This window comes from Osmerus eperlanus, chromosome 8, assembly GCF_963692335.1.
Source record: "Osmerus eperlanus chromosome 8, fOsmEpe2.1, whole genome shotgun sequence".
Lineage (NCBI taxonomy): Eukaryota > Metazoa > Chordata > Actinopteri > Osmeriformes > Osmeridae > Osmerus > Osmerus eperlanus.
Genome location: NC_085025.1, coordinates 19,673,806 through 19,700,942, shown reverse-complemented (window position 1 = coordinate 19,700,942; position 27,137 = coordinate 19,673,806). Strand labels below are relative to the sequence as shown.

General features: G+C 41.2%; 1 protein-coding gene across 1 annotated transcript in view; it reads right to left on the bottom strand.

Moving 5' to 3' along the window:
• Nucleotides 1-4,780: 4,780 nt before the first annotated feature.
• Nucleotides 4,781-27,137, bottom strand: part of tmem121ab (transmembrane protein 121Ab) — a 76,254-nt gene continuing 53,897 nt past the window's right edge. The window contains exon 2 of the mRNA XM_062468415.1: nucleotides 4,781-7,425. Within this exon, the coding sequence (XP_062324399.1) occupies nucleotides 5,716-6,660 (945 nt within the window). The 5' untranslated portion in view covers nucleotides 6,661-7,425 and the 3' untranslated portion in view covers nucleotides 4,781-5,715. The remainder of the gene's footprint in view (nucleotides 7,426-27,137) is intronic.

Below are 27,137 nucleotides of genomic sequence, written 5' to 3'. Positions count from 1 at the left end.
CTTTGATATTATCGCATTTCGTACTTCTGTCGATCAATTTCTTATTTCCTGTTAGTTACTGTGCATCCAATCAGCGATGAAAGTATACCTACCCTGAGTTACCCTTGAGTTAATGTAATGGCGTTTCCCATTTGGGGAAGCGTGTCTTTGTATTCGGGGGGAGGTGAGCAAGTCATCCTATTTGGGGGGGAGTTGACTCGTATTTGGGGGGAGTGTTTTCATTTGGGGGATGTATTAGTGGGTGTGTTTTGCACTTCAGGGCCACCGTATAGATTCCATTGCCCATCTCTTGACCTTCTACAATGTACATTTTTATAATATTTTGCCATTTTGAGGAGGAACCGCATTGCTGCTTGCAGCTATATTATATATTATCATTATATTATATATAAACAATATAAACTTTATTTTGAGTATAGATCAGTGAATATTTTTCATTTTGACAATGAATTAATGCATTTACTGACAATCCATGATATCCAATGATATCTCAAATCGAACTGTGAAATCTTTTTACTTGTGTAAACAAAGCACCATTAAGTTAGCACCAAATCAATTGCAGTAACCAACATCTTCATCAGAGTCTGTATCACAGGCATTGCACTTCTATCCATAATTCTAAGAATCTCTATGAGTTTGTATGTGTCACTAACTAACCGACATCTTAATCATCGGCTGCTTCACGGGCACTGCACTAGTACAATCAATGGGAAAATCACTTGAAAGTATAATAACACAAAGAATATAATTTTAGTTTTAATCTAAGTGTTATAAAGTGTATTTTGGTTTGCAGTTTGTACCCTAAAAGTTGCTTATCCTTCGGGTAAGACGTTGTGGTTTAGTGCCATATTTTTAGTTACAATGTTTTCTTCATTTAAATGTCTGACACAATGAAAGTGGAAAAGTTACATTTAATATTTTGTTCATTTTATCCAAAGCGACGTACAAATAGTACATATACAAAGGTAAATTATAGAAGATCAAGGATCAGAAGTGCATAGTTCTACATATCTCGGTGTTCAGAGTCAAGGACTAGTCTGTATTTACTCGCCGCATCGCAAAGTAACTACATCTCAGTTAACAGGTGCGGTGGACAAAAAAATACCACAGTGTAGTAGGTACTACTGTACTACAATACTACAGTAATAGTACAACAGTGTAACTACAGTGAAACATCTAACGTCTAAATTGCCTAAGTATAAAGCAACAATAATGTCTCAACTATGTAGCTAGCTGATTAATGTATAGTGAACAAAATAATAACACTATAGTACAATAATAACATATAAATTCCTCAACTACAGTCTTACAATGACGTCTCTATTACAGTAGTGCCTATGTCACAGGTGTAGTCATGCGCTTGTCAGTATTGCATCCTCCCGATTTTGCCCACACCAGAGTTTGAACTACAAATGTATCGACCACCCTTATATACACTGCTTTAGCCAGCTACGCCACCAAAAACATCCTTTGATGGCATGGATATTACACAGAGGACTGAGTTGAATCAACTTGGTTCCTCCTAGTAAGAGCAGTGCAACAGAAGGGGGCAGGTAACAACATATCTTAAGTGCAACATCAACTACTCCTTAGGGCATTTCCAGACAGTGTAGCAACAGGATCACAAAAACAAAGTGCATTGGTGGAACAAAGTCTTGGGTATCCCAAGAAGAAATGATCTACAGAGTGCTGCTTTCAGTGCCCTTAGGCCGAGGATAAAAACAGAGGTTAGACTTGAGGAGGAGCATCTGGAGACCATGATGGAAGGATCGTAGGGACGGTGAGGTGCGTAGATGAACGGGGAGGTAATTCCACCACTGTGGAGAATGGAAGGAGAGTCACCACATGTTAGGAGCACAAAGACCCATTTTCTTTGTGCTAATGTTGCAACCAATGTTGCAGAGCGAAGCGCCTGAGTCGGTACGGACGGTTATAGGTAGAATGGATTACTTAAATAACTTTAATAAAAACTAAATGTAGTAGACCAGGGGTGTTCAATCCTAGTTCTCACGATCCGCTGTCCTGTATGTTATAGATGTTTCCCTGCTCCAACACACCTGATTCAAATGAATGGGTAGTTATCAAGCTCTGTGGAAGCCTGATAACGACCATTCATTTGAATCAGGTGTACTTGCATTAGTAAGCATTAATTACATCAGTGAGTGTTTATAAAATTACATATCCATTAAGCATTAGTGTATATTAAAATAAATATGTGATATAAAACCATCATTAAAGCAAATGTAAATATGTTTTTAATCAATAACTTTATAAATGGTATAAAATAAATTCTTGACTTGGCTAGACCTCACATCCTCATTTTGTAGTTCTGGTTTGGAACTATATTTCGAAGAATACGTAGTATTTTAAATATGAGAATCCAGGTATAAAACCTAGAAGTGAACCTATTAATTAAGAACAAATACTTTGTAACTGTGTTTATCAGTTCTTAACGTAGTGTCTATATCTAGCTTAAAGGCAGGGTAGGCAATGTTGTTGAGAAAAACTTTTTGTCATATTTGCCTAAAGTAACTTTGTAGTTGTCTTGATAGCAACCAATATATCTAAAGGTTTGAAGGTAATATTGGCGTCAGGTGGCTGAGCGGTGAGGGAAGCGGGCTAGTAATCCGAAGGTTGCTAGTTCGATTCCCGGTCATGCCAACTGACGTTGTGTCCTTGGGCAAGGCACTTCACCCTACTTGCCTCGGGGGAATGTCCCTGTACTTACTGTAAGTCGCTCTGAATAAGAGCGTCTGCTAAATGACTAAATGTAAATGTAATATGAAATCATTTTGACATCTGTGGGCGTCGCAATACTGTAATAAACACGACCAATCATTAAGGGCTACCCTGACTATTGATTGGACCGGCTACCTGTCTGTCTACCTACCTGCACGCACTCTACCCCTCCACTCAATGCTCGTTACTGTAGTTTTGTGGGAGTGGTTTTGAAGGGAGGAGGTGGGATATTTTGGTTTGAATCCTGTCAAAAAGAAGCTAAAATAGCAAGCTTCACACAACTTGCCTACCCTGCCTTTAATGTTTAAACAATGGTTTACAATCAACAATGAATTATGTTTCATGAATTATGAACTGACTATTAACTAATTATTTGCAAATGTTTCATATTACTATCTATTATGAAGTGTTACCAAATAGGCAGTGTCTCTTATGGCCATGAGTGTGGCTGTCCTCTCTGCGTTTGTTAGGGTATACCACACACATCTGTCATGTCACAGGCACATTAGTGTTGGATCCAGCCCAAGGTATACATTTAGTGCTGGAATAAAGATTCATGAAATGTGTGCACAGACTATTATATTTGTGACTGTGAATTGCTTTCTCAGATTGTTTGCATAACTCTTGATTGAAACCATACATATAGTTGCTGTATATGATCCGTATTTTTGGCTAATGTTTCATACTACCAAGGGGAAAATCTTCTATGCATTCAATGCATCTTTGTCTTAATATTCTAAAAGCAGAATGCAACATGTAGAATGTTGACAAAGTCCCCAAAACAATGCCTGTTTGATAATGTTGACCAATTTATTTACGTTTGTAAATATGAGTATAATGACTAGAGCAATTCAAAATTATGATTATAAAAATCATTATTAAGCATGTAAGTGCACTTTAGAAAAGGGTGCTATTGGGCAGTAGAACTGAGTGCAACAGTGTACGGATTCTAAATGGAATTTGGAGGGTATAGTAGAGCAACAAAGCAAGAGAAAGCTAACAATTCAGAAACGTGAGACTGGTCAACAAGGGGAAGCCAAAAAGTTTATCAAAGGCACCCACAGGGATCTGAATTCATCTTATGAAGATGGAATATTTTAGCAGTTATGGACCCAGAATAAATCACTGGTGGAGAGAAAAGCTTTTTGACGACCCCATTACATATGGAGAGGGCACAATTAATTACTTGATGCACAGGCTAGGTGATTTATGAATTAATCTCAAGCTAAGAGGGTCCGATAGGTGATTTATTGTAGTGTCGGCTAAAGGAATTAATTTTATTCCCAAATTTGTCATTGTTTTTTCTCTTTAAACACTTGTGGTGGTGAGATTTATTTCAACAATAGATGCATTTTAAGAGAACACTCAGAGAAGACAAGTAACAAAAAATAAAAGCCATAATTCAACATAAACAAATATTTAAAATGGTACTATGCTGTCTCTCTTTCTTTATTCTTTCTCTGAGTGTTGCTCTTTCTTCAGTCAGTGGTTAAGGGCACTAAGGTTACTCCAGCTTGGCTCCAAGTGCTGGTACAGGTAATTCACCTTAGGAGTTTTGAGCACTTTTGTAGGCTTATTTTGAAAAGTGTATTATTAGTATTAGTGTGTGTGTAACATTTGTCTGTTTTCAGTGAATTTGCTAAGAGTTTGAGGCAAGGCCAGCTGTGGCTGTGGAGTGCATATATAGACTACTCTGGGTCACTTCCTTTTTTTCAGACCCTCCTCTGATACCCTGATAGCCTTTCACCACTAAAAAATAACATGACACTTAACGAATAACACCTAAGATCAACGTTCCACATGTAGACTGACTGTTGACAAATGTAGGTCTGCAACTGTCTTTTGACAACACTATGTTTTTCATCAGATTTTATCAAATTTGAAAGAAAACTTGTAAAGATGCTCAAGGATTGGGGGCCTGAAACAACCATTCAAAGTGAGAAGCACACTCACGCAATTGTTCCGTTCAAATTTGACTCTGAGTATTGAGATTTCAGTTTCATAAGCTAACAGTACAGACCCATTTAAGTTTTTTTTTTTCAATACATTTATTAAAACATCACTGGCCTCAAACATACAAGTAAGATAATAATGTACATAATAATAACACCAATAATAATAATAATATGAACAAAGCTTTAATTAGAAATTGTTCTCCCTCAATTGGATTGTACATGTATCCTTTTATTGTTCATCATTGAGGCAATGTCTGCACTTTTCTGCATTCTCTGAATTCAAGGCTTAGTTGTGGAGGAATGTACAGTAACAGAAAATTAAAATTAAAATTCCCATCTGTACTGACATCAACACAAATTAACCTCTCTTGCACTCTTTTACTAATTGCATTTGTCAACACAAGTACAAATACAATTTGAAATACACACACAAACACGCACACACGCTCAGACTTCTAGAGTAGATTGTAGAGCTCTGATGCGTCCTGTTGGTTGTAAAGTGTTACACTGATAGAGGTCGCAAGCTCCAGATCCATTCTCAGCCGAACCAAGCAGAGGCTGAATTCTAATATTTTTCGCCACCTTTTACACACTTTAACACAAATAAACCCTAATGATTGATTTTCATGACAATCCCCTCCTGGTCTACCACTTCAAATACATTTTCTGTTCAAGGTGAGAGGTACTCTCAGTTGATTTCAAAAGAAAAGTTGTTTCCAAAATATTTGAAGGAACGTATTGTCCAATTTACACAATAAAGGTCACCGAATGTAAAGATAATTTCTGTTACTTAAAAAAAATGCAGTACAATAAAAACATCCTATCGTTTTACTCAGAATAAAGGGGAGTGTAACCATCCAGAAACAGGCTAGGCTGGAAATATTCCACTGGTATTTCCACAGTTTACGTTCTCCTGACAGGAGCAGAAAACCATCCTGTTACAAACATTCGAAATTGAATCTGAGGGCTCAGTAACTCAGCCACTGCCGTGGTGTGTACCTGGTGAATCCAGTGCGGGCGGTTATGTGTCGATGATGTCCTGGGCAGGCGAGGGTTCGTGGGGCAAGCTTGTGGCGTTGGGCAGCGGTTGCGTGTGGCTTATCGAGTTTTGCTGCAGCTCCAGTGCCATGGCATTCTGAGGATGAGGAAACTCCTTTACCTGCTTACGGTACTCCAGGAACGTCGAGACCTTGGTGGCAATAGCCACCACGTTCTTACCAACAAAGATGGTGGAAACACGGCTGTCCTGGAAAAGCACCATGTTGACACCGCGAATGAGGATGGTGACCACATTTATGGTGACTAAACTGAGGACAGGGTATAGCATCATCTTCTGTGGCGACACATGCTCGCCCTGCATGCTAATCTCACTGAGGGACACACAGGGCAAGATGAGCAGCAGGATGTAGCAGTAGAAGAACATAAGGCCCTCTGCCCAGATGGGCAGGCCCGTCCGCTGGGGCTCCCACAGGTTGGCCTGGATGTCAAGCAGGTCCAGTAAGTCCAGAGCTACCCAGAACAACCTGCCCCGCATGTCCTCCTTCTTCCGGAACGTTCTCACATACTCCATGCTGTCCAGAGCAACCAGGACTAGGTAGAGACCTGGCACGCATACAGACAGCAGCAAGGTGAGAGCCTTCCGGGCTACTGTCTCGAGACTTTTCCTGTCCGCTTTGCAGTTCTGGAAGACGAAGTAGAGCTTGATCTCCAAGACAAATATGTAGAGGAACCAGAGGATCATGGCATAGCCTCGGCGGGCGGTTCGCACCTCAGCGCCCACCCACACAGCCACATAGCGCAGCACAATGAGGAAACACACATCTCCTACCAGCACAATGATACACACGCCGATCTTCCTGGGGCCCTGGTTCTGCTCCACCAGGTAGGCGTCCATAAAGGCCATGCTGGTCATGATGACAATGGTGGTGAGACACACGTGACGTTTGTCCGGGGGCGGCAACACCATGGCGAGGGCCCCAGCTGTCTCTATCTCTCAGTCCACAGCGTTGGGAAGTTGAAAAGAGCAGTTTAGGAAAGGGACACACTTGTGTCAGGTAAAAATGTTTGGTACCGCAACTCAAAGTGTTTGCAGAAGAGCATGAGTCATTTAGTTCTTTGAAATGGTCTGTGCTGACAGGTGATCCGTTTCAGGCCATGCGAATGCAGGAACATTCCCTCATTACTCAGCGCAGTTCCATTGATTCTGCTCATCCACTAAGCAGCAACCAGTATGAGGGCTGATGTGCCATGACTGAGATGGGGTGCTAATCCACATTAAGCCAGGGAAGAGGAGGCTCACACAGGAGGCTTGTGGTGAGGGCTGTGTGAAGGGTATGGGTCACACAGGTTAGTTCTTGTGTGTCGGTGGCCTTGTGGGGAACAGCAATGTAACGCAAGTGTGTGTTTATGTGTGTGGAGGTTAAAGCTCAGTGTGTGCCAGGAATCACACTGCAGATTAGGACTGGGCACTGTGGTTCAGTGTATGTGTTCAGCTCTTTACTGTGGTGCAGTGTGTGTGTGGCTCCTTTTACTATAGTGCAGTGGTGTGTATGTGTGTTTGTGTGAATGAGAAAGAAGAGGCCAGATCCCCAGCAGCCATAAATCACAGAGACAGTGGGTCAACGGCCCGTGGGGCCCTGCGTCCAACGACAGCTTCCCTGGGGGGAGTCTCTTACACTGGCCCACAGGTGCATCCTCTCCCCCCTTTGTCACGTGCCAGCCAAATCACAGCCTGGAATAGAGAAATTGAAAGAGGGGGAGATAGTGGGGTACAGAAAAAGAGAGGCAGTGAGATGGAAGAGAGAAAGAGAAACGGATGGAAAAAGTAAGTAAGTAAGTAAGTAAGTAAGACTTTATTTATATAGCACATTTCATACAAGAATTGTAGCTCAAGGTGCTTTACATAAAATCAATAAAAACAATAATACAAGTGATAAACAATTCAAACAAAAATAAAAATCCCAATAAGATCTCTGTTCAAGAGAGAAAACAACTTTAAAAAGTAGGAAAACCCTTTTGAGATAAAATTACTTAAATGCTTCGGTAAAAAGGTAGGTTTTAAGCTGTCTTTTAAAAATGTCTAGAGTGTTTGCTTCCCTAATATTTATGGGTAATTTGTTCCATAGTTTTGGGGCGTAATTGACAAAGGCCGAATCACCAATCTTCTTATGACTGCTTCTGGTGACCTCTAATAGGCCTGCATTTGATGATCGCAGTGTTCTAGTGTGTAGTTTATAAAGGAGTTAGCAATGTAGCTAGGTCCTTGTCCGTGTAGAGCTTTGTATGTGAGGAAAAGGACCTTAAAGTCAATTCTGAAGGTAACAGGGAGCCAGTGTAAAGTAGCTAGGACAGGACTAATGTGTTCTCTCCTTTTAGTTTTGGTTAATAATCTAGCTGCAGAAATTTGAATGAGCTATAGTCTTTCAGTGGTTTTCTTGGGAAGACCAGTGAAAAGTGCGTTACAGTAGTCCAGCCGGCTGGATATAAAAGCATGAATTAACTTCTCTGCATCATTTTGGTTTATGAATGGTCGTACCTTTGCTATATTCCTCAGGTGAAAGAAAGCTGTTTTGGTCACTTTATTAATGTGAGAGTTGAAATTCAAATCTGAGTCCAGGATTACACCGAGACTCGTCACCTCTGGTTTAAGACAGGGGGTTAAGCCTCCAAGATTCTTAATAAGCATCTCTCTTTTGGATTTGGGGCCACATAGTAGGACTTCGGTTTTGTCTTCATTTAATTTAAGAAAGTTATCATTCATCCATTTGTTTATTGCCAACAGGCAGTTGGTAATGGAATTGATGGCCGTTGCATCGTTGGGTTCAGTGGATATATATAGTTGTGTGTCATCCGCATAGCTATGGAAATCTATGTTATGTTCTCTGATTATGTCGCCGAGTGGTAACATATAAAGAGAAAAAAGTAATGGACCTAAGCAGCTTCCTTGAGCAACCCCATAGCAGTTCTCATGTTTCTTGGACCTATGGTCACCTAAACTAACATAAAACTTCCTTCCTGTGATATATGATTTCAGCCAGTTCAATACACTATCCGTGAACCCAATAAGCTTTTCCAGTCTATTGATTAGGATGTCGTGATCAATTGTATCAAATGCTGCACTGAGATCTAACAGGATAAGGATAGAGACTTTATTTGCATCAGAGTTTAGTCTGAGGTCGCTAATTATTTTGGTGAGAGCAGTTTCAGTACTGTGATATTTCCTGAAATCTGACTGCGAGACTTCCAGGACTAAAACTATCTTTTCCAGTACTTTACTAATAAATGGAAGGTTTGATATTGGTCTGTAATTTGCAAGTAGACTGTTATCCAATTTGGGTTTCTTTAATAGGGGCTTTACAACAGCTGTTTTGAAGGCATCTGGGAAGACGCCAGTTCTAAGGGATGTGTTTATAATCTCTAGCACCGGACCTGAGACACTATCAAACACTCGCTTAAAGAATGTTGTGGGTATAGGATCAATATCTGAGGTTGTGGAGTTAGATTCGCTGACAATTTTGGAAAGTTCACTAAGTGTGATACAGGTAAATGTGCTCATGGTTATGTTGCAGAATCTACTGATGTCAGTTTCGACCCCACTATTAATAATACTCGCTCTGATCAAAGTTATTTTGTTCTTGAAGAACAAAGCAAGCTCTTCACATTTAACTGCTGAGGATGGAGGTGGGGCAGGGACAGTGTTTAGCAGCTGGTCAATGGTGGAGAAAAGAACTGGAATTTCTGGCATTTTCTGTAATAATGTTGGAGAAATATTCTCTCCTTGCTAGACGGATGGTTTTGTTATAGGTGGTTAGTGTATCTTTGTAGATATTGTAGTGGATAGTGATCTTTGTTTTCCTCCATTTTCTCTCTGCTGCACGGCATTTTCTTTTCGTTTCACTAACATTTTTATTTCTCAGCCATGGGGAGGTTCTGCTTGTGCACTTCTTTTTGGTTTTCAGTGGTGCAACAGAGTCTAACACAGATAATAGTACATCATTGAGGTTCTCTACCATTTCATTCAGAGAGCAATCATGGTTAGTCGGCTCATATAGAGCAAATTGTTCAGAAAATGTCATCATAGCTGTATCGTCTAAATATCTTCTATGGACTAAGAATTCTTTTGGGGTTTTTGTTAGGATAATTTCCACATTAAAAAGTATATAATGATGGTCTGAGAGGGGTAGATCAGTTATTGAAATATTATTGATATTTAGTCCAGTTGTTATCACTAGATCTAGTGTGTTTCCGTGCCGGTGTGTTGGGTCTGTTATGTGTTGAGTTAGATTGAAACTGTCAAGGAGATTTAAGAGCTCAATAGTTCTTGGGTCTGCTTTTTTATTTACTTGGATATTTAAGTCTCCGTTTAAAACTACTTTGTCATATCTAGTGACACATAGTGATAATAGTTCAGAGAATTCTTGTATGAATATTGGCGAGTGCTTGGGTGGCCGATATATAATAACAAAAAGTATTGATTCGGTTTTGAGCTCTATAGCAAGATATTCATATGATGTGAATTCACCTAGCTCAGTGATTTTGAACAACAGTTTAGAGGAGAAAATAGCTGCGACTCCTCCACCTTTTTTTGATGTCCTTGAAACTTGGTGAAAGCTGTAATCAGGCGGACACGCTTCTATCAAAGTTGCTGTTGCCGTGTCATTGTTTAGCCAGGTTTATGTTAGACAGATGCAGTCTAAGTTGTTTTCTTTGACCAGATCATTAACTAGAAATGTTTTGTTATTTAGTGATCTAACATTTAGAAGGGCCAGTTTCATCTGTGGGGTATTAACATATAAAACAGGGGTAGATAAATCTGTTGGAAGAATATGGATAGTTCTGTGACTTCTAACACTAGTTTCAGGTTTGTAACCATGCATTTTACCAAAAAGAAGGAGAAAACATTGTCAGATGACTCAAGTGTTGCCAAAGCCATCCACATGCAAAAAGACAAGTAATATAACCTGGCTCTAAATACAGCCTGGTCTTTCTTACTTTATTATAAGAAGGACCAGGGACGGAGCCAGACGTTGTAAATATTAGGGGCTTAGCCCAAATCTAGGACCTAGTAGTCAAGGTTTTATTTGAACTTAGAGATGGACTTCCACAGGTTATGCAAGTGCGTGCAACATGCATAATGATAGTTTTTTGAGCTTTATGTAATATAAACATTACGGTGGACTCATATTGTCGAAAATTACAACCCAAATTTTAACTAAATATTTTCTGGATTTTTTAGAAAACCAAAGCCCCAGAGGCCACCATATAAAAAATATATAAAAAAATATATATTTTATGGTCAGAGCCTAAAGGTCTTCATTGACAAATTCAAATACAATTTTGTAATTGTACACCATTTCAATGATACTACAGCTTTCAATATTGATATCCGTGTGCAAATCTCTGGGAAAACGGAGGTGTTCCCATACAGTTTTCCCTATTTGAAATACATTTTCTCTAATTACGTCCTCTCATGGCATTGAATTATTCCTGGAGGAGAGTCAAGTTTGACCTGTTTTGTATTCTGTATGTATGTGTTGAGACGCATGACAGCTAAGGTCACAGGGGCACTCAACAGTCTGCTTTGACATTTACAGCTCTTTGTAAAAATATTATGGATGCCAGGCATTTAGCATTGGCAGCAGTAGCTGGCCTTGTGCCAACTTCCTCCATAAATATCCTGCTATATGTATAAATATTAGCTAGGAAAGAGAACAGGAAGTGAAAAACTGATGTGGGGTAATTGAGCAGTAATGTCTCCTTTCATGTAATGTATGTGCCACAGTCAAACTACCACAGTCAAACTACACCAAGACATGGTTACGTCTTACCAAAGTTCAAAGAAGTATGTAGGTATTTAGGAATCTGGATTGATTAAAATCTTTCCTTTGAGACTTATCAATTGAATGTTTACAGATAGATAGTCATGTCTTTCCTGTGTAAATGCAGAACCAATAACATTAACCTTAAGTGACAATTTTTCTTGTACTTGATTTGGGCAACATATTATTATAGATTACAGTATACTTAAAAAACACTTTGTTTACACTACTTCATCACTATATGCCTACAATACTATGACTGGAGAAACTAAAAAGCTCATGACTTTATACTTTTGAGTTGGTGTGTCCTGCAAGGTCCACAAAATTACTACCTAATTTCGTAAACACTTCTAAAAAAAAACTCTACCTCACTTTGCTTTTAAACTGGAGACTCCAAATACAGCGAGTTGCTTCCTGCAAAAGTAGTGTAAATAAAAAAATGAAAACATTCAAAATTCAAAGACAGTGCTCTTGACTTTTAACTTTGAGGTGTCCTTCGGTGTGCTATCAATTAGGGTGTACAATTTAGTATTCCAAGAAAAAACAGTCCTGAAATGTAAAGTTAATTAACATGCATACAAAGTAATGATGTCCAAGATTATCATAATGCTATGTTATTGACAATAGGAATACATGTTAGTAGCCTCCATAGAGACATATGGCAATGGTTGGGCCAAAGGGAGAGAGAGACTTGCCTACATAACTCCACCTTGCCATCTGTGAGTACATGCTTCAAATAGCACCTGGTGCTAAACCAAGCTTGCGATTTATTAGTGAAACTCTGTGCCACTTTCCATTATCTTAATCTGATTAGATCTGCAAAGGGTTATGTATAAATGTGTGGAATTATCTTACATGAATATGTGAAAATATTGTCTGTAACTAAAAGAAGGCTGTGTGCTGTTATCCAATCCACAGTTATTGCTTTTGGAATTTGTGCATAAGTATAATATATTGTATAATATATATTGACATTAAACAGCTCTTGCTAAGCTTCTTTTGGAAAGCAGCTTTTTAGAGAAGTACGCAGACACCATTAGCCTTCTTTAAAATCCCAGTGCGTTTGAAGGTTTAAAAACTAATATGTAGAACAGTGAGTGAGAGATTACATTTTTTAAAAGGTGATTAATTGACTGATTACGAGAATGCTGTGGGTCATTAACATGCTATAAGAAACAGTGCTCGGCATATACATCCCATCATCATCATTCAGATTACATTAATTCTGAATGGACTTTCTGATTGTTGCTCTAATAAATGGATTACAGTCAGAATGATGATATGAGCCAACTAAATTGGATAATTTGGCTCTCTTAGGAATTAAGACACCAACCATTAAAACAGGAATCCTGGTGGTGATTTTTGTGACAGAGCATGGGGCTTGAAACAGATAGTCTAATTAACTTTGAGAGTTTTGGAGGATCATTAATATGACACAAAAGAAGATAATCAAGTCAATAGCCATAGCAAAAGGAAGTATGTGATGCCTTGAATGATTACATAATTATTAAAGACACCTATGGAGCCCTAACCTGGATCTCCAGATGGTTTGTTAAAAATCATCCAAACCATCTGGGAAGGCACAAAAAAGAAAGAAGCTTGGAAGACCATCTGTCTATCACTGTCTATCACAAGCTAACTTCAACCACGCCCGTAGCTGCCAGTAGTTCCCCATAGGACGCTGATTGGTCAACTGTCTTGATGTTGTTGAGAAGCACTTTTTTCCATATTTTCTCAAATAAACTTCACAACCAATAAATCTAAAGGTTTGAGAGTAAAATTAAATAAATCCGATGTGTGCTTCGCTGTAATAAACGCAACAAATCATTAAGGTCAGACTGGCTCTAATGATCTACCTACCTCCCAGCAGTAGTCAGGCAGCACGTTCATGTGTTTTGGGGGTGTGATATTTTGGTTTAAATCGTTTCAAACTAATGCAAAAGGTTTGTAAAAGTTGCCTATCCTGCCTATGACGCATTCACGCAGTCTGCACATTTTTGCCAACTGTCCTTCCTTTTTTTGGCAGCAAAAACTGTTTCTTTTCGTCTGTATTACTTGTTTGAATTCTTCGTATTTATGTAATATCATAATTTGCTCTTCTAATATATGCAGTTCTACCCTTTTCCATGTTGCAAACACCGCCCCTTTTATGTGTAAACACCCATGGGTAGATTGGGGAAACCTGGGGTGATTTAACAATTTGATAACCACTAGTGACATTGCCTATGCGGCATTGCAGTTAGGCTTCGCGAAGCCAGCTAACTAAAAGATATCAGTGTTTCCTTCTGTCTGTCCGAACAACAACCCCACTATATATAAACCCACTATTAATTACATTACCTTAATGCAGTGCAACTACTTAAGCATAATAATGCACCTAAATACAAACGTGAAACTTTTCACTTTGTACGGTGTAAGTCTACTTAGTGAGTAGCCTTTCCTCTGTCAGTTTAGCAGTGAGTGAACATTACCCAATACAAAATTATGCCTGTTAAACATAACCATGTGTTTCCTATTCAGATCCAATACTGAAATATAGCTGCAAGCAGCAATGCGGGTTCCTCCTCAAAATGGCAAAATATTATACAAATTTACATTGTAGAAGGTCAAGAGTTGGACAACCAGAGAGCAAAATTTATTAATACTTGGCAAATAACAGCTGAATGGAGATTCGAACTCAAGAACATGAGCTTGCAAGTCAGCCTCTCTATCCTCTCTGCTACACATCAACTGTTGAGATTTTATGAATAGAAAGGGCAGAGTATTAGCTTTGGTCAGCTTTGGGACAAAGTTTAAGCAGCTGTAATTTAATCATCTTTTGACATTTTAAGGTGAAATTGCGCATGGTATTTCAGAATGATGTCATCCTGTTTAACTAAACAGATAATCAGTATCATGACAGGCCCAAAGGCTGCGGCTGGATTCAAACCTGTGACCATGCACATCGCAGTGCACTGCCTCAGCCCATTGAGCTATTCTCAGTGTTGAGAAATAGTACGGTCAGTTACTATTTAAAAAAAGTACGCTGTTTCTCCTGTGGCAAGCATTGTTAGATTTGGTCGAAGTTTAAACAGTTGTAATTCAATCATGTTTTGACATATCAAGGTGAAATTGTGTATGGTACTTCAGAATTATGTCATCCTGTTTAACTAAACAGATAATCAAAATGATGACAGAACCAGAGACTGTGGCTGGATTTGAACCTATGACCTTGCACTTTGGAGTCTCCCAGTCTCCCACTGTCTCCCATTGCACTAATCTCAGTGTTGGCAGTTCCTTTGGTCAGTTACTGTATAAAAAAAGTAAGCTGTTTCTACTGTGGTAAACATTGTTAGATTCGGCCAAAGTTTAAACAGCTGTAATTCAATCTTATTTTGACATATCAAAGTGACATTGTTTTTGGTACTTCAGAATGATGTATTCTTGAACCCTATTATGTTTGAAAAACCTATCAGTCAAAATAAAATTAGATTTATTGACACAAAGATATTGAGGCAATGTGGACATTTACATAAATACACCCCTTTCAGCCATTTTGTATTCCACACATGTATTCTACACATCTATAACAAATTTCAAGTCAATTGGATCTATGGTTCATGAGGAGAATGAAGGTTTCGAAGGTTGTACCCAATTTGGACAGTACAGCAAAATCTATCTTGGCGGACCTTATGGGTCCTAGAGAAATTTTCAGGCATTTTGGAGCAAGGGGAAATCACGTAGACTTTGGGCTTGGCTTATAGCGCCACCTATGGGCATATGTGGACCTTTAGCGGTCAGGGAGTAGTGAGTGACCTGGTGTAAATATAGCTGCAAGCAGCAATGGCGGATTCCTCCAAAACATTGCGAACCATATAAAAATGAATATTCTTCACAAATTGTCACTGTGTAGAAAAATCCATGCTGCAGACATCATGAGTTCTATAGACTTTTTTGTTCCCCATGAGTAATAAGGCATGCATACCAACGTGCAGACATTTAGGACTTATGGGGTGGAAATGCCATCACTTTTAAAATGTACAATGTTTGCGTGGCCTGTAGCGCCCCTATCGGCAATGGTCTGCCATTTGGTGTTACGTGTGGCCTAATGTGGACAACATTTTACCAATGGGATACCAAATCTGAAATGCAATACCATCAAGATCAACAAGGGCCTTTGCTTCAAGACAAGGAGTGAGGGGTGGGGGCTAAGTCAGCCCACCTTGGATGTGTGTGCGTCAGGGCATTGCCTGTAGCGCAACCTATGGGCAATGGTGGCCATTTGTGGTGTGGTAGTAACTCATGGCCTATACTTTCAATGTTTTATAATTTTATAACTTTTTACCATTGTATACATAATCGGAAATGCAATACCACCAAGGTCTACAAGGGATTTTGCTAAGTGCCAAGGAGTGGGGGTGGGGGCTTGGTCAGCCCACCCTTTTCCAAAAACCTTGGAGGTGTATGCGTTTCGCCAAGCTTGCGCATGTGTCAAGGGGCAGGATGAGTCTGTGAGAATTCAGAGCGCGCGCGCTGAGGAGCAGAGGGAGACAGCTATTTGGAAGAAGCCCTAGCAATTAGCCAAGCATGCATATTTCAAATATTCTCAATAAATCTACTTTTCATCTTACATTCAACCTTTTCTCAGATTTGTGTACTAAACATTGTCAAGAGTCTTTATATGAACTTTTGATAGAATCAGAATATCAGTTTTTGACCGACAGATGTTTAACGCAAATGTTTGCGTTAACGATAAATTAGATTTCCTTTATTTCAATCATTTTTTTTTAAATTAAGTTGCCTTTGCACATGGTAACATGTTCTAGTGTCTTCCTCGTGTGTGGAACAGATCAAGTCCCCAGGGCATTGTGGCACTTTTTTTTTTTACAGTTTTAGTAAATGTTCATAATTTGGCAATTCTGTAATATATTCCTTATTGCTTCCCAAACTATAGAAAGACATGTATCCTACACACGTAGGGCTCAGATATGAGTCGATCGGTATTACGGTTCACGAGGAGAAGAATTTTGTAGGTCTGGACAAATCTTTATTGTACAGAAAAATCCAATATGGCGGCCGTTACAGGTTCTTAAGGCTCTTTTGTTCCTCATGGGAAATAAGCCATGTGTAATGAATTTCAGAATTTTGGGACAAATGGGATGCAAATGGCATCACTTTGAAAATTGGCAAATTGGGGCGTGGCCTGTAGCGCCACCTTCTGTCAAAAGTGGCCCATGTTTGGTATGGTAGTTACTAATGTGCTGCAGTTTCAACATGCCAAATTTCTCAATTTTTTACAGTACCGGTCTAGGGGCTGCCATTGACTCCCATTGCACCAACATAATAACAATACCACCAATAACAATAGAGTTCTCCTACCGGAGGAACCCTAATAATAAAACTAACAATAACATTAGGTTTCCTCCTGGTGGAGGAATCCTAATAAGAATACTAACAAAAACATTAGGTTTCCTCCTACCGTAGGAACCCTAATTACAGAAATTGCATAACATCTAACAAATTGTATCAGTAACATCAGACATCCTTTGACACCTGACATCTCCCAATCCAGAAGGAAACCAATATTTTTGTAAACAGAATTGAGGCTCCAGAACTCAATTGACCATAAGAAACTTAAGTCATCATGCATGCATTCATGATGATGTAAAAATCCTGTTAATATTTTTTTTATTATCCTCTGCTTCATAGATCCTTGCTGCCAGAGGGGTATTCGTCGTAGCTCGCTAAGCGGTTAAGCGAGCTAATTTTCAGGCTAAGATAAAAAACGCCCCTCTTTTTGGTTCGTGGAAGCAACTTTCGATAAATCACCATAGTAACATATCAATTAGCACTAACCTGCTCCAGAGCAGGCTAACGTAAGTGTAGCTGGATAAGCTTGCCACACCCCCGGAAAATAACATGGCAGCTCCATTTTTGAGAGACCCAGTTGACCAAGGAGCTATATTTTAGTTCGATTAGCTTTCCATACCAATAGAGTTCTTCGCGATTGCCAAGATCCTTTATTTCACACGGATGAGTTCTTGTTTGAGCGATATCGATTCAGCCGACAAGGACATTTATTTGCAAGACCTTCTCGGGCTGTACATTGCAAATATCACACGCTGCAGCAAGCTTTATGCTTTATTATGAGCTTATGCTGCTGTATGTGAATATGTAACGCTATGTTTTACGAAATGTCTTGTCTTATCTGTTGTGCCTGTGCTTTTTATATGTTTCACTGTGGGAAACGTCATATCGATTCCTTTTTATGTCTTGACATGTGAAGAAATTGACAATAAAGCACACTAATACTTGAAACTTTAACTGTGCTTCAGACTACATAGCCTTGAGGTTTTTTGCGTCAGGTAGGCTATAGGCTACATTTTTATACAGTATAGGCGATGCAGAAAACATTGGCAAAGCCGCAGCATGCGTTGCTGTAAGAAAAGTGTACTTGGCGCAAACCAGCTGATGACTCAATTCATCATATTCCATGTCCATGGTCAATGAAATCAAAGAGGGATTTACACATAGGCCTACATTCATATACACATATATAGTACATGATATAAGCGCAGTAGCCTACATATATCCTCATAATTGTCTATGAATTCGTATCAATTAGATACTCTTTGGCCTTGTTTTTATCTAGCCTACTTATTCTGAAAGAGTTGAGATCATTATTTTCGCTAGCAAGATCTCATTTGATTATTAATTTCCATTAAGCCTATACCAGCAGGCACATTTAAAGAAATGTGATCTGATTGATTGGGGTAATGAGGCACTTAAAATGAGCCTATACATTTCCCCAAAACTTTCGCATTTAGCTTATCGGCAATTTTTTGCCAAGCTGCTTGTCTTGCTCTGGCCGCGGTGGCGGTGTTTGACTTAGCCATGATAACATGCTTATTGTCTGGACTCATTATAATAGTTTGCTCGGATGGCGAGAATAGCCTATCACCGCTCTCTCTTTCGTCTTTTCCGCCATCATACCGTTAGAAAATCACGGTTTTGGTGATCGACCTTTCCTGCCTTTTGAAGTAGGACGTGCACGTGCAATTTCCCTGATAAGTTTAGCCTGATTGAAATTAACCACATGATTTGGATGCGGATCAGCCGTTGACGAACCGATATTTGCTGTTCTCACTCATCTCGCTAATGTTAACGGGCTAAAGGGACAATTGATTAACTTAGCTTCAACCCTTACGACGAACGGGGCCCAGATCCAGGGTCAGGCCAACCAGTGGCAATAATGCAACTATTTACTCCTCGTCAGGTGTGGCAGGGAGAGGGATAAATACAAGAAAAGGCTCCCTGGAGCTTTTTTACATAATCTACAGATGTAGCGAGCACTAAAGCTGTCCGTTTGTATTTTTTGAACTAAGAGGGACAGTTGTCTAGGTGTTAGTTAACTTAAAGATATTTGCTCTGTTTAATTTGGTGTGTGCACTTTGTCTATTACACTTAGTTGTAAGTCAACAAATGTGTTTCCACTCCTTTCTCTCCTTAAGGATACCACATCTTAAAGTTTTAGCAATTGTTGTTTTGACATTTTATTTAGCTAGGTTAGCCTTGAGATATTATTTTATTATTTTGATGGCAACACATTTTTCATCCCTTAGACCTTGTAAAGTCCGCTACCTTCCTTGGAGGCTCTGTGTCCTCAACCCCAGTATCTATTTACTCACAGAAATGATAGAAATCTATTGTAGCGTCATGAGAAGAGCTGACTAGAGCAGGCAAGAGTGAGGCAGTCCAACAGGGTGGGAAGGACCACGCAAAAACAGGTTCCACAAGAAGAGGGCACTTTATTTTCCAGGAGCAGACCAAAAAACAAACTCAGGCAGGTTCCTGAGACAGTCCAACAAAAATCCACAAAAGTTAAACAAAAATGACTCCCCTTCAAAGCCGTCCTTCACTCACCCAACAGGGCTTAGTATGCCACCTGCTTCTCTCTGGTCCAAACTAACCAGCCGTGTGGCCTTTGTCTCTCTGGTTTCTTCCCCTGCTCTTTCCCCTCCCCCCTTTTCTAGTCCTAACTTAATTAGGTGGCTCACACATCTACACCTGTCCACTTGGTGAGGGATTCTGGGAGATGTAGTGTGGGCCATTGCCACCATTTTGGGGTGTTGCCACCTCTCTGGTCCAGGGATGTAACATCCCTCCACTACCTGTCCCCTGGTGATGTCACACTATATATTGTACTTATGGGTGAATGTCTATACCATATATTAGTCAGCTCCAGTACAGTACTGTCTTACAGAAACACCATGGCTTTCTAAATGACAAAAAATATCTGAAAATCAACCTCACAGTAGTGGGACAACAGCTTGATTGGACTCTATCTCTAGAGAAGTCAGTTTTGTCTGATATTTATGTCTGGCGATCTTCATTAGGATGAAGATCTATATGTGGGCCATATGCTGATCACATGACATAGAGGCCCTCTGCCATCTCCATCATCTCAGCAGGTGATCACATGGCCCTCTGCCATCTCCATCATCTCAGCAGGTGATCACATGGCCCTCTGCCATCTCCATCATCTCAGCAGGTGATCACATGGCCCTCTGCCATCTCCATCATCTCAGCAGGTGATCACATGGCCCTCTGCCATCTCCATCATCTCAGCAGGTGATCACATGGCCCTCTGCCATCTCCATCATCTCAGCAGGTGATCACATGGCCCTCTGCCATCTCCATCATCTCAGCAGGTGATCACATGGCCCTCTGCCATCTCCATCATCTCAGCAGGTGATCACATGGCCCTCTGCCATCTCCATCATCTCAGCAGGTGATCACATGGCCCTCTGCCATCTCCATCATCTCAGCAGGTGATCACATGGCCCTCTGCCATCTCCATCATCTCAGCAGGTGATCACATGGCCCTCTGCCATCTCCATCATCTCAGCAGGTGATCACATGGCCCTCTGCCATCTCCATCATCTCAGCAGGTGATCACATGGCCCTCTGCCATCTCCATCATCTCAGCAGGTGATCACATGGCCCTCTGCCATCTCCATCATCTCAGCAGGTGATCACATGGCCCTCTGCCATCTCCATCATCTCAGCAGGTGATCACATGGCCCTCTGCCATCTCCATCATCTCAGCAGGTGATCACATGGCCCTCTGCCATCTCCATCATCTCAGCAGGTGATCACATGGCCCTCTGCCATCTCCATCATCTCAGCAGGTGATCACATGGCCCTCTGCCATCTCCATCATCTCAGCAGGTGATCACATGGCCCTCTGCCATCTCCATCATCTCAGCAGGTGATCACATGGCCCTCTGCCATCTCCATCATCTCAGCAGGTGCTCTCTGTATCCTTTAGTGTTGGCAGGAGCAGTCAACGCTCTGCTAGTTTTGTGAGAAGTGGCAGGTTTATTCCCAATGCAGCAATATGGTACACATATACAGTACATGTACGCACGCACGCACGCACACACGGATAGATATTCCCTTCTTAATGTCTCATTGAGAGAGGGAAGATGCTGACAGGAATGCAATGTATGCATTGCATCTTTATCTATACCATCATTTCCTGATCACATGCTGTAGCCATATGCTGATCACAAACCTCTTCTGTTGTTTCTACTGCTCCATAACTGGACTGCCTTTTTCAGAAGATCACTTTTTAAGTTAGCCCTTCAACATGCTGGGTGTGTGACACGTTATATCAATATAATAAAGTTTATATATAAAATTTTTATATAACATTTAAACAGATATGGCAAAAGTACACACAGCCTTCCCTTAAGTAGAAGTACCGATACTCATGTTTAAAATACTATAGAAAAAGTTGAAGTACTGACTACACCTTTTCACTCAAGTAAAAGTGAAGAAGTATGGTCTCTGACATACACTTAAGTAAAAAGTAGCCATTACTACTACCTGTTTTAGTGTCACGCTGGTAACTGGACCTCACATAGAGTTGCCAACTTTATCACTATGAAATACGAGACAAAAGGTTGCTTGCCGCAGCAGTGTGAGGTTTTGTGTAAATATAGGCCTACAGTGTATTGTTTAAGCCATTTGTCATAACAAAAGCTATTTGGCGAATTGCCTCATTTACTTAACGTATGCTGATGCGCGTGAGGGGGACCTGTGATTGGATGATGACAGGTGTCTGTGATCATTCTCAAGTGTCATGATCAGCACTGCTACTGTTGCTGTTGTGTCAGTCAGTGGTTAGATCAGCGTAGCAGTCAATAAAAGGGACAAGGGAGGTAACGTATGGGGACAACTTAACTACGCCCAATATAAGGGACGTCCCGATAATGAGATTGACAGGCTGGAATTTGGACAATAGTTGCTGCAAGCCTCTTATAATCAACTAATTGGTGTGCGAGAAGGCGGGACTTATGAAAAGGAATGCAAATATGTGCACACACACAATGAAGCATTAGACCAGATGCACATCATCAGGTAGATAGTGGATGTACGTCACCCTATGGTTTGTGAAAAGCTTCAAAAGAAAGAAAATTCAAATGACCACCACAATCCTAACTCTATAGATGCACAAACAAGATTTATTCCAGTACACAGCTTGTACACCTGTTACACCTTTGTTGCGAAGTTTGTCTCCTTCATAAAACAAGGTTGACTTGGAAAAGTCTTATGTTCCCCGAGGGATCCTGTGGGGGTACTGTGGGAGTATGGGGAACCGGAGCTGTTGCTACTAGCTATCCAGTTGAGAGCTGTGGGAATGCCTCGGGATCCTGTGGGGGTACTGTGGGAGTATGGGGAACCGGAGCTGTTGCTACTAGCTATCCAGTTGAGAGCTGTGGGAATGCCTCGGGATCCTGTGGGGGTACTGTGGGAGTATGGGGAACCGGAGCTGTTGCTACTAGCTATCCAGTTGAGAGCTGTGGGAATGCCTCGGGATCCTGTGGGGGTACTGTGGGAGTATGGGGAACCGGAGCTGTTGCTACTAGCTATCCAGTTGAGAGCTGTGGGAATGCCTCGGGATCCTGTGGGGGTACTGTGGGAGTATGGGGAACCGGAGCTGTTGCTACTAGCTATCCAGTTGAGAGCTGTGGGAATGCCTCGGGATCCTGTGGGGGTACTGTGGGAGTATGGGGAACCGGAGCTGTTGCTACTAGCTATCCAGTTGAGAGCTGTGGGAATGCCTCGGGATCCCCCAGGAGGAACTGGAAAGCATTGCTGGGGAGAGGGACGTCATACCCTGTTAAGCCTGCTACAACCGCGACCCAACCCCAAATAAGCGGAAGAAGATGGATGGATGGATAAATCACAAAACACATTGTTTCTGCATCGGTAGAGTGTCGAAAAAATTGAAGATTTAAGCTTTTATTCTGTATAAAATTATACTGTGATTAGCTTTGTGTGCAAAGAGAGGCCTACCCCCAAATCTGAACTCTGGGAAAACAAACAAGACCCTTATCTTGGAGGACTAAGAAGAGGGGGGTTTGTTTGTTTATTTAAAGCTCCATACTTTGAAGACCTCCTTAATTCCACCAACACGCTTTCCGACGTGGAGGCAGAGTCTGGGGAGGGGCCCTTCTATCTCTGGGGCTGAGGTCGCCGAGGTGGTTAAAAAGCTCTGCGGTGGCAGGGCCCCTGGGGTGGATTAGGTCCGCCCCGGAGTTCCTTAAGGCTCTGGATGTTGTAGGGCTGTCTTGGTTGACACGACTTTGCAACATCGCGTGGACATCAGGGACAGTGCCTCTGGACTGGCAGACCGGGGTGGTGGTTCCCCTCTTTAAAAAGGGGGACCGGAGGGTGTGCTCCAACTTTAGGGGGATCACACTCCCAACCTCGGATTCAGAAGGAGCAATGTGGTTTTCGTCCTGGCCGTGGAACTGTGGACCAGCTCTACACCCTCGGCAGGGTCCTGGAGGGTGCATGGGAGTTCGCCCAACCAGTCTACACATGTTTTGTGGATTTGGAAAAGGCGTTCGACCGTGTCCCTTGGGGGCTCATGTGGGGGGTGCTCCGGGAGTACGGGGTACCGGATTCCCTGATCGGGGCTGTTCGGTCCCTGTACGACCGGTGCCAGAGTTTGGTCCGCATTGCCGGTAGTAAGTCAAATTTGTAGTGACCGAAAGAACGAGATTGCGAATAAAAGCGGCCTAAATGAGTTTTCTCCGCAGGGTGTCCGGGCTCTCCCTTGGAGATAGGGTGAGAAGCTCGGTCATCCGGGAGGGGCTCAGAGTAGAACCGCTGCTCCTCCGCGTCGAGAGGGGCCAGTTGAGGTGGCTCGGGCATCTGATAAGGATGCCTCCTGGACGCCTCCCTGGTGAGGTGTTCTGGGCACGTCCCACTGGGAAGAGGCCCCGGGGAAGACCCAGGACACGCTGGAGGGACTATGTCTCTCGGCTGGCCTGGGAATGCCTCGGGGTCCCCCAGGAAGAGCTGGTGGAAGTGGCCGGGGAGAGGGAAGTCTGGGCCTCCCTGCTTAAGTTGCTGCCCCCGCGACCTGAACCCCGGACAAGCGGCAGATGACGACAACGATGACGACGGTGTTTGGTTTGGCCTCTGTCGCTTTGCTGCTTGGACCTCAAATTATGACTAGTTTAATCTAACAACATTCCTCTGGAGTTCAGTTCTTCCATGGCAAATGTTGTCTGTGTGTTGAACCCTGCTAACTTCTGTAATGATAGTTTGAGTCTGACAAGCACAGTACTGTTACTGTCTGTGAAAGAAATTTTGGGCCTATGTACAATGAATGTGTTTTAGGAGAAGTTTACAGTTGGTTAAGAAGCTTGATACAATGTATGTTGATTAAACTCCATTTGGTAGAGATGCCACCTGTAGTTTTATGACACCTAACTAGGAGACGTGAAGTCTAAGAGACGGGAAGTCTGGGTGACCTGAGAGAGTTCTTGTCACCTGGGGGGAAGAGACAGTTGGTCTGAAGACAATGTGGATTCAACTGTATTGTTCTAAGGATTTAACCAATGACAGAGGAGATTTGGTATAGCTGCATGTCTGTAGGATGGACCAATGACTTTTGAGAACTGTCGTATCTATAAAATGGTCTGTTGAAGAATGTTCGGGGGGGTTCAGGGCCATCAGCTGGGTAGTGCTGGTGGGCTGGATTCTCCCGGTTCCATTCTAGAATGCTAGATGGAGCTGTATGAAATTGTCTTTGTGTTATTGTCTTATGTTTGTGTGTCGATGATGTTATGTTGATAACGTTATTATGTTCAAATCTACGTCAAATAAACATTAACTCTGTACTTCACCCGACTTCAGCTTAAACGATTGATTCTCTCAAAAACTTCCACGACAGTTTTGGAGGGGGCATCCGGATGTTCATTGAGATCCGACCTGGACTCGTGAGTGGCAAGAACGGGATTCTTCCTCAGGGTCAGGTGGTTCGATGCAGCATTTTGAACAGGGGAAAGTGGTGAGTTACTGAGATCGGTTACTTTGAGCGAAGTTATGGTGAGGTTAAAGTTATTGTTGAATTTGATGGGGTTTTGTTTGAATGGTACAATTTTAGTCCGATAAATAGATGTGCAATTCTATCTGTGATATTGCTACATTCCTACTGTAAATCCTCTGTGTTTAGTCTTTGTGTAGTTCAAAGATGCAGTTGTGGTCTGTGTTTAGTCTTTGTGTAGTTCAAAGATGCAGATGGCCAGTTTATTTGTTGCTGCGCCAGTTGTCATATGCATAGTGCATATGGTTGTCCATCCATGGGTGTGTGGATGAGTGTATGGGTAATGTGGAATGTTCTCGAAACTCACAGTGGATCCTGATCTGTAAATGGATTGGTTGAAATTGTCATATCTAGTTACCGATTTTTTTTCTTTCTCACAAATACATGTTATTGCGATATTTTGGAATTGTATGAGCTATCTATTGAAGTCATGTAATTACTAAGTATACTAATACATGTTAAAGGGTTCGAGGCCCGTTGCGTTGAAGTCGTACAAAGGATCTTGAGTCCCATTAGGGGTTACGAGTTCTGCATGAGTTTATTGCTACTGAGATGTGTGTGTTATGATTAATTCTAAGTCTGGTGGTAGACAAATGCATGGCAAACATTTGTTAATAAATCCTAACCAAATGGGCGAGTTGCAGATTGCCGACCAGGATTTGGATGTATGTGTAAACGGCTAATTTGATGTGGAGTTTTCTATGTAGAATTTGAATCCTGACTTCTCTTTTATGTGAGGAAAGAGAAGTTAAAGAAAATGTGAGGAAATTGTATAAGTTTGTCTTTTGTGTTAAATGTTTGTTTGAAACAACGAGGAGTATAAGATAAGAAAAGAACTAATCCATAAAAATACACATAATTTTTTCTTCCGAATGTGCTAGTCCGCCGTCTGTTGAATAATGTCTGCAAAAATTGCCAGAAAGACAGCGCTTGGATCGGAAAGATCAAGGCTGTGGTTTCGTGAGTGTCCTGAAAGACAGGAAAAATGGCAATAGCATTTGTCACAGTTTACAGACAGAATCAGCAGCGACGGTGGCGGGTATGTGCAAGCGAAGGAATTGCAGTTTCAAAATTGATACAACGGAAGGGTAATTGCCTAACACATGCGCACACGCAACAAGAGACGACTACTACACTATGACATTTTGTATCCTGATTAGGAATTGTATTGAAGCTAGATTTTTTTGTTTTTAAAGAACTGTTTACTACTGTTGGTTGACATTAATTGTACAAAAAGAAAAAGTGTGGGAATGTGAAAGAAATTTTGGGCCTATGTACAATGAATGTGTTTTAGGAGAAGTTTACAGTTGGTTAAGAAGCTTGATACAATGTATGTTGATTAAACTCCATTTGGTAGAGATGCCACCTGTAGTTTTATGACCCCTAACTAGGAGACGTGAAGTCTAAGAGACGGGAAGTCTGGGTGACCTGAGAGAGTTCTTGTCACCTGGGGGGAAGAGACAGTTGGTCTGAAGACAATGTGGATTCAACTGTATTGTTCTAAGGATTTAACCAATGACACAAGAGATTTGGTATAGCTGCATGTCTGTAGGATGGACCAATGACTTTTGAGAACTGTCGCATCTATAAAATGGTCTGTTGAAGAATGTTCGGGGGGTTCAGGGCCATCAGCTGGGTAGTGCTGGTGGGCTGGATTCTCCCGGTTCCATTCTAGAATGCTAGATGGAGCTGTATGAAATTGTCTTTGTGTTATTGTCTTATGTTTGTGTGTCGATGATGTTATGTTGATAACGTTATTATGTTCAAATCTATGTCAAATAAACATTAACTCTGTACTTCACCCGACTTCAGCTTAAACGATTGATTCTCTCAAAAACTTCCACGACACTGTCATACGTCTATGACGTTGACTATTCAAAAAACATGAAAATAAAAGTTTGATCATTAATTTGGATGATCACATCAAAATGCCAAAACCCAAATGGAAAATGCTATATACTGTTTAATCCGCCACCACTTAATAACTTCTTTAGTCCAAGATGGCGCCGATGATGGCTGCCTCGGTCGTTAGGTGCGCTCTTTTTTGTCTTGTTTTGTCTGTTAATTCAGTGTTCTGCCAAGATTTCCGGGGTTCTCTAACTAGAGAAGTACTTCTAAACATCAGGACTACAACTCCTGTTGATTTATTTCCCACTTTTCTGCTTCCAGCGGCAGAATTAGTGGGAATTATAGTCAAAGCCGCCCTCGGCTTTGTCCTAGCAGCGAAGCGCCGTAGGA